Genomic DNA, 8,709 nt, shown 5'->3' on the forward strand with positions numbered 1-8,709 from the left:
ACATGACTTTTGCCAGCGAGTTTACTGACAGTTTTCTAAGCTAATATGTCACTGTTGCTTTTACAGCTTGTTTCTGCTGCCCCCAAGTGGCTCAAGTTGTTACTACGGGTTTAAAAATGACTGAGAAAGCTGCTACGGTCACAAGTTATCATCGTTTGTTCACATTTTTGCCACTTTCAGTTGAGAATCTGTGCGGTTGCTGCTGTATATAACATTTAGTTGGTCGCTCACAAAAATATGCTGTGTCCAGGGTTAGGATTAGTTCCTACTTCTTGTTTTAAATCAGCTTCGCTGTTTGGATAAAAACGCAAATTAGTTCATTCTCTGGAAAAACTTTTTTCATTTCTCTTGTGAATTATATTTTGACATTCTTAAACCCTGTCTGTTTCAAATTCGATTTTTTTTTTTTTTTTTTTTTTGCAATATTTAAAATATTTGCGTCACTTTGGCTGAAAACGGAGCCTCTACGATTGTCCTGCAGGATGCCTGGGTTTGCTCAGGAGCAGCCACAGTGGTCCACCACCATGGACGGGATCTTTCCGTAGATGATCTGCTCCTTGCGGTTGAAGTAGAGCATGTTGATGGGCGACATCTTGGTGGGCGTGCAGCAGGGCCCTGCGGTGCCCCGTGGGTTGGCCTTGTTCACCAGGTGTGCGTGCGGATACTGTTGCAGGTGCATGAACTCGCACTCCCCCGAGCAGTAGTTGGCCCGGTAGCGTTTGGGCGCGATGATCCAGTCCCAGCCGAACTCCTCGAAGTCGACGGTGAGCGGGTAGCGACAGCAGCGAGTCTCTGCGGACTCCTCGTCGCAGTTGAGACCCGAGTCACGGCGGGATCTTTTGGGGCTGTCGAGGATCTTCACCACGATGAACGGTTGCTGGAGAGGAATTAAAACTTTACTGGCAAAGCAACAGACAGACTCAACACAACAAACACTCATCAACATGTGCCCCAACCTGGCTGATGACGAGTAATGAGGCTCGAATGCGTTGATTTGAAACAAAACTATTGCACCAAAACTCCACCTAAGATTTAACCAAGTTTGTTGGATGGAGTTTGAACAGTTTTAATTAAAGATAAAGTGAGTTTTTCACCAAAGACTTTGCTGTTGCTGCTCTTTAGCGCTTAAAAACTGCTCCGTCTGCTAATTAAACCAATAAAGCTGCTTCTCCTCTTCAGCCTGTGTCTAGCTTTACTCATGCTTGAACCAGATAATAAGGTTTTAACAACATTTATGGAGTAAATGCCAGAGAGCATGTGGATTTATGTTGGATTTGTAGCTCTCACCAGTCCTTCCTCTCCAGGCTCCGCCGAGGTGACGGCCAGATCTTCTCCTTTGGAGTCGTAGGCGTTGATTTCTATGCCGTAGTTGGTTTCTGGTTGACGTAGCCAGGCCTGCAGCAGAGACTTGATGTCGATGTTCTGCCACGAGCCGGCGCCGGCGTCGGTGTCGATCTTCAGGGAGCGAACCCGGACACGCGTGTTGTTTCCCTCCTTCCCGGGTTTGAGACGGGAGATCTGCAGGAAGACGGTGGTCACCATGTCGGCCGGCCGCAGGTGAACCCACAGCTGAGCGCTCAGGATGTTTTTGGGCTGGATCTTTGGGCTGAGGCTGAACAGACAACAGGAGGACAGCTCGTCCTCGGCGACTGGATTGGCTGGAAGAAGTAATTCATACAAAATGTTTAATTGTCTTGTTACACACAAACATTTTGGCTTCTTTTGGGTGTTTGTGGTGTCTTTCCAACACTTTTCCCCAGAGCTGCATGTCTATGAAGAAAGTTGTGAACCCAGACGGAGAACCTTAATTGTCTCAGTGACCTGTTGACGTTTTCAACTTTCAGGACAAATCTGATCCTTTTCCGATGATTCGATAACTTCAAAAAGATATTTTTATGTTACATTTTTATATTCCCCAGATGATGAATCCTAACGTTCTTCGTGAATTAAGGCAGAATGTCAGGAGTTTTTTGGACATTAAACTTAGTAATCTTTCTTTTGCACAGTGAGATGTTTATTTCTAATCAGTAGATTGCTCCTGCATTTCCATGTGTGTGTGTGTGTGTGTGTGTGTGTGTGTGTGTGTGTGTGTGTGTGTGTGTGTGGATACTTCTTCAGGGGAATTTCTGGATTCAAAATCGAAATGTTTGGAATTTTTCTAATAACATAAACATCCCATCTTAAACTATTTAAATGGCTTTTAACATTAGAAATACTAGAAAGAAGTATCTGCAAACATGTATGTTTAAAAAATGTACGTATATATACATGGAACATGTTATATGATGTATTACTTAGTTTTCAGACGCAGCTTTCCAAAACTTTCCAAAATCATGCCGTCTATGTTCTGGATTGAAGCCTCGCTGATATAAATCTGTATAAATGAAAAGCAAACATGATACAATCTTTGTTCAGTGGTGTATAAATTAATACGCAGGTGTGTTTGGTCGTTTGCGCCTTAACTGCTTCCTGTTTAACGCACAGCTGCTCATAAACAGTCTTTACGCACAGGATTTACGCACTGGCTTCGCTTTTACGCACGACTTTCTGAAAAGCCCCCCCAGCAGAACACAGCAAAATAGAGTGTAAACATTTCTTTTTCTGCTTAGTTACGCTTGGTGGCCATAGTGATGATGGTCTCCGTCGTTGCGTGGTCCTCGTCCTCCACCCGCGGGTCGTACTGGTCCAGGAGCTGCGTCAGAGGAGGCGCTTTGGGCAGCAGCTGGCGGATCATGTCCCGGCTGATGTTGGGTGCCTGTTCCAGCCGCAGGATGCTGAGGATCTGCGACTTGATGCTGTGGAGCCTCATCTGCTTGCTGTGCTCCCGGAAGTCGCAGGCCGAGCACTGCTCTCCGTTCTCCGCCAGCAGCTTGGAGGTCTGGTTCATCTCCATGGCAAAACCCGCCGAGGAGAAGACGGTCAGGCAGAGCAGGAGGAGCATTCTGGAGAGGAGACGGAGTCAGTGTAGTGACGCCGTCTGATATGAGTGTGTCTCCGGGCAGCAGGACTTTATGATTGGCTACAAATCAGATTTTTTTTATACATATATTTAGAAGTGAGATTTAAAGAGGTAGCAGGACTTTGAAGACTTTGCAGCTCTGATGTGTAAAAGGAAGCTTGATAAAAGATAAGACACAGTGGTGTGGCTGCACTCTTTGAGACTTCAAGTTTTTGCATGTTTTGTTGCCACCGGATGGCGCCTCTCCGTCTGTGTGCTTACAGGTAGAGCTTAAAAATTCCCACTCTGAGGCAGGACCCTGAACGCACCATCACCTTTTGACCTACTGCCCGTTTCTGAGGGGTGACCCACTTTGTTTTTTAGTGTAACTTTACTGACCCAGATGTTGACAACAAGGTTTGAACCTGCTGTCCTTCATAAAATAAATATTACAAAAACATTTGTGCTAAAAATTTTGAACTAAACACCTCAAATTCTTTGTACAAACATGGAGTTTTTGGTTTGTTTTATTGAAGTATTCAATTATTTTTATGTCTCAGTTTAAGGAAAAGTCCAGGAGTTATTGTGGATAATTTGGTTTACATGAACCCCTTTAATAAATCTGGACATCAGGCAGAAAAATCTACTTAATAATCTATTTAAGCCCATTAATTAATCTGCACTATATTCATAATTCATTGGAGAATTAGGACTTGAGAGATTCTATGTGTCTCCACAGTGGAATTATTTTATTAAACGTGTGTTGCTTGTACCTGAAACTGTTGAAATGGTGCCCCTGGGTGATGTTTTACACATTTGGTTGAGCAAAAAAAAAAAAACGTAAGTGTTCAAAACTGCAAAACAAAATTCCATAAAAACCTCAAAGATAAACGGACGCAGCGTTTCTGAGCAAACAAATGTTCAAATGACTCTTAACTGAACAGAGAAACTCAGACATTCAGGTGTTCTGGGTGGTTTTCAGTGACCGGCTCCTCCCACCGACCAGCAGCAGGAACTGGTTGCGCTGCTGGTTTATCAGCAGTTCTGGAGGCTGGAAACCTGGAATTAACCAGAGAGGAGCTGCAGCAGAACGCACAAGGTAAAGGACTAAAGACACTCAGATGCAGATCTCTGTGGTGTTGCACTGGATTTGACTGGATTTGACTGGATTTGACTCGATGGAAGCCTTATGCAGACGTTTTTGAGCGTTACTCAGTTTAATGTAAAATAGGAACAAAATTATGTCTTTGACAAAATACAGAGCTGCACCTCCTACATTTCATTTTTCCCACACATCTCCCTTAGCAGAGACTTTACAATGCTGATGACCTTGACTTTACTGTTGTTGGATAAACAGAAGCGTGCAGGTGATGATTCCTGTGTTGTGTTTTGAAGGAAACAACTTCTGTAACAGATTAAATGTTTGTGTTTCTGCAGACATGGAAATCATAGAATAAGAGTGAGCTGCTCCTCCGGCGTCTCTGTGAAATGGGCTGTAATGAGTCCAGATGCTGGTCTTTGGCCCGTCCGGACAAATCGAAGGAGACGGTCGTTGCCGAGCACAGAGAAGATGAAACAGAGGAGTTTCTGAAGGATGTAACTGAGGACGGATGTTTCGTCGGTTCTTCTGATATTCGTTCGTTTGATCCTCAGATGCTGGACTTCGCCGGCAGGATGTCGGAGGACATCGTGGCTCAGGCGCTGCAGCTCTGCTGGCAGGTGGAGCTCCGACACAGAGAGCTGCCTTTTATCGACAGCGAGTGTGATTATGTCATATGAGCCAACACGGTTTTCTACCGGAAGTCTGGATGAACCTGGAGGAATGTGGCGTCTCCTCACAGAGTCTCTGTCCAGAACTTTCATCTGAGGAACTTTAGTCATTTCACGACACATGTGAGTCTGTGTTCGTATTATTATTGTGGCATTTTGCAATAAAAACTACTGGAATCAGTTCATTTTTGTTCTTTCATTTTGCATGGACATGGCAGTGTTTCAGGCTTTTTTCAGTGTAAAAGCAGAAGCCAGCAGTGAGCAGATATTTACTTCGTTGTGCCTCCTAATAATGAACTAATTATCTTGGCTGTTGAATTGGCCCATCTACGTAAATCATAATCAGGTTAGAGACGCTGATATTCATACAAAACACAACGTTTAATGAGCCAAAACGTGAGCTTGAAACGGTAAAATTAAATCAGATTTACTGACTGTGGCTGCAGAAATCTCCCACATGTGGTCACATCTTGTGAATCCTGCTTCAGAGTCGGAGTGATGGGTGATGAGATTCAATCAGAAAATCACTAAAAAAAAACCCAAACAAGTTGTTTTTAACCACTGCTTCCATCAAACACCTCACAGCTGTTTAGTTAAGAAATATTGTGTTTGTTGGGGATTATTTTCAGCAGCAGCTTGAACAACATGGCTCACTGAAGTGTGTTTGATTGTTTCTGGAGCAACAACGGAGCTCATTGGTTCAGAGGAATCAGACATGTGAGGCTTTAATGCACTCGGTCTGTCTTTTCATCTTATTTGTCTCCAGGGAGAAAACTACAGACTGTCGCCACACTTATCCTGTAACTTCTTTTGAGACGATTAAGATTTGAAATCCACTGATTTGTTGCTTTTATTTTATGAGGAATTTGGGAACAAAAAACAACTAAACTTAAACCAAAACAGAGCGTGTGTGCCGTGAGGGATTTAAACACAGACGGAGACGCTCGTATGTCAGCAGGAAGCGACAGAACAGATCGTTTTGCCTCTGAGTCGGTGAGAAAACGACATGTGGCAGACACCCGTGGAACAGGACGACCTTGTAGTCGGCATGTTGACTATGCAGGTAGTTTCTGTGGACATGAAAACACAACCAGAGGTGAGTGGGGGTTAAGTTCCCAGATCAGGCTTTCACGTCTGCTTTCTGGAGAAGAATACCTTAAAATAAAGAGGATTTACATTTTCTGCACGTTTAAAAGTCCATATTTTTGACTGTTTGAGCTTTTATGATGAAATTTTCTCATTACAGGATGCAGCATATTGTGTAGCGTACAACCCCGTAGCATCACTTAAATGTGCAATAACTCACCTTACAAGTAAGACTGCCATCTGCTGGACTTATGAACACTGTATGTTTTATTTGAACCTTTTTCATGTGACATGCAAAATAGTTCCGTCAGACAGACTCAACATCGGTGTCCTTTTAAACACAATTAAATGCGTTTTTATCCAGTTAAAGTCATCATTCATCCATTACTGTCAGCTTTTATCTGTTAATTTATACCATTGGCTCAGTTTATTCGTCTATACTGTTCGATAGATAATTTATCTCTTTATCCACTTTCAACCAACAATTCCAACAGTGAAGCCACACTGCTAGCTAACAGTTTCCAATTATTTATTTGTACTTTTATCAGTTTTAACTGTCCAGAAACTTTTAACGACCAGTTTCAACTTCAAATCCACATTTTTAACACTAAAAACACACTGTTAGCTAACAAGTTCCAACGATTAATTCTCAGTTCTCGCGAGTTATTCCAACTATTTATTCATTGTGTTTCGCTGACATTTTCATTCGTCTATCCATGGCTAACAATTTTAACTGTTAATGCATATTTTTTAACACCTTAAACACTTTTAGTTTTAACCCACGATTTAGCTGTTTGTCTACTTAAAGTTGTTTAAATTCTTGATCCTGTTTGAGAACAATTGCAGCTGTTTGTTTATTTAGCTAACAATTCCCAGTTATTTATCAACACTTTTGGCTAGCTATTTTAGCTGTTCATTAACTTTTAGCTACTCCTTTCAACTGCTAATCCACAGTTTTATCGAACAGTTTCCAATTATTTATCCATACTTTTAGCTAGCTGTTTTAGCTATGTGACCACTTTTAGCTAACAATCTAAACTGTTAGCTTACCAACAGCTAGCCACCAGTTAATTGCTTCAGCTGCTTATCCATCATGTGTAGCGCACATTTTCATTTATTTTTTATCCATGGCTAACAATTTAACTGTTGTTGTGCATGTTTTTAATGAGCTATTTAGCTGTTTAATCATCGTAATTTATTGTAAAATGTTAATACTGTTTGTCCAATATGTTCAGCTAACAAGTTCATTTGTTTATTAGCTAACAATTTTAACAGTTAAACATACTTCTAGGTAAAAACGTTTAATTATCTACTTGTAGTACAGATAACAAGCAGTTTTCAACTGTTTATCCACACTGTTAGCTCACAATGTTAATTGTTAGCCATGCTTTTGGGGGAGCTAGCTCAACAATCCACTCTGTTTTAAGCACATATGCATTGTTTTTGGTTGTCTGCTTCTTCTGTTTATCCATCAGCTTTAGATAATTGTTCGCTTCTATGCTCAAATCTGTTCAACAAGTTTTAAAAATGAAATTGTAATTTCTGTTTTCAGATGAGTTGCCTCAAAATTTCAATGCAAATCTGTATATTGTGTCTCCCAAACTTTATGAAACTGTAATACTGAATACTTGAAACTGAATTATTGACGTCAGGTAAAAGGGGGAAAAAGGAAAAATAACTCATTCCTTCACAATACGAACTTTGGTGTCTTTAATTTAACATTTTAAGGCGTAATATATTTTTCAGGAAAGAATGAAACAGATGAAAAAGAATTTCTTTTTCTTTTCTTCTAATCAGTCATTACCATATGAACCATTCCTTCTCATGTGAAGCAGCATAAAAACACATTTCTATGGGGAGAGAGGTGCTCGTCCTCTTTACATCTGAACGTCTCCTGTTGTTTTTAACCATCTCATGTCAGAGTCCTGTGGCTGCAGATCATTATGTTCGTCAGTCTGGCAGGAGATCAATCCGCCCTGCAGCCTGCAGCACGGGAGGCGGAGCTAAACACACCTGTCACCTGAACTGACTCTACCTTCAGGTGCTTCAGGCTCAGGGCGGCGAGCAAAATAGGATGTCCTGGGTTCTGTGTTTCCTCCCTGTCTGAGAGGTTCCACCCAGACCACAGAGAACTCTGTGCTGTTGGAATTAAAGCTAAACAGTGACGCTGTCCTTGTTTCTCCTCCAACTTAACCCTGAAAGCTCCATTTAGAGTTACAGCTAATTCTTCTGTCACACTGTAAATAGTAAAGCTGCTAAAAACGTTCAGTATTAAAAACAAGAAGAGTTCAGTTTCTGTCTTTGGGGTGTTTTATTTCCTTTAACCATTAACATTGCACACATGTACTTGTGTTGATTATTTCATTTCCTGTCGTTGGCTTGCCTGCAGCGTCCTCCCAGCTTGTTCGGCTGAGAGTCAACAGACAGGCAGGTTTTGTTTTTCCTCTGGAGAGCGCTCGGTGTGTCTGCCACCTAAAAGACACAATAAAGATAAAGTGTTCTTTAGTCAGATAAGCCAGAAAATAAACGTTCACCAGACAAACTGAGACAATCAGACACAGCTTTCTCTGTCTCATGTTGTGTCACTGGAAGGATTTTTAGAGTCAAAACAAGATAAAATGTACAGTTTACTTTTTAAAACTTTTATTTTTAACCCTTTATTCGAACCACTGCACCCTCCTCCCTCTTCTAATAGCTGTTTGTTAAGATTTTCTTCTTTAAGGGCACAAACAGGAACGTTTTCTTATCGCTACGATGGACAGTCAGTCCTAATATACTGACTTTCACCACAGATATTTTATTTTATTACACAGCGCTAAAGGCCCCGGAGCTGGAGTTCATATCTTCTGATTTATTTAGTCAGAAATATTTCATGTTGCATCAGAGTTTACCAAATATCTTCCAGAAGAAGGTTT

The 8,709-nt window shown here is 41.4% G+C and overlaps 1 protein-coding gene across 1 annotated transcript; it reads right to left on the reverse strand.

The window, feature by feature from the left end:
- Positions 1–496: 496 nt before the first annotated feature.
- Positions 497–2,941, reverse strand: LOC103366962 (growth/differentiation factor 8-like). The gene is made up of 3 exons (XM_008294837.1): positions 2,614–2,941; positions 1,288–1,658; positions 497–877 (listed from the first exon to the last, which is right to left on the reverse strand). The coding sequence occupies exons 1-3, from the start codon at positions 2,939–2,941 to the stop codon at positions 497–499; spliced, it is 1,080 nt and encodes a 359-aa protein (XP_008293059.1).
- Positions 2,942–8,709: the final 5,768 nt, after the last annotated feature.

This window comes from Stegastes partitus, unplaced genomic scaffold (assembly GCF_000690725.1).
Source record: "Stegastes partitus isolate 25-593 unplaced genomic scaffold, Stegastes_partitus-1.0.2 Scaffold1000, whole genome shotgun sequence".
In the NCBI taxonomy this organism is placed as follows: Eukaryota; Metazoa; Chordata; class Actinopteri; family Pomacentridae; genus Stegastes; species Stegastes partitus.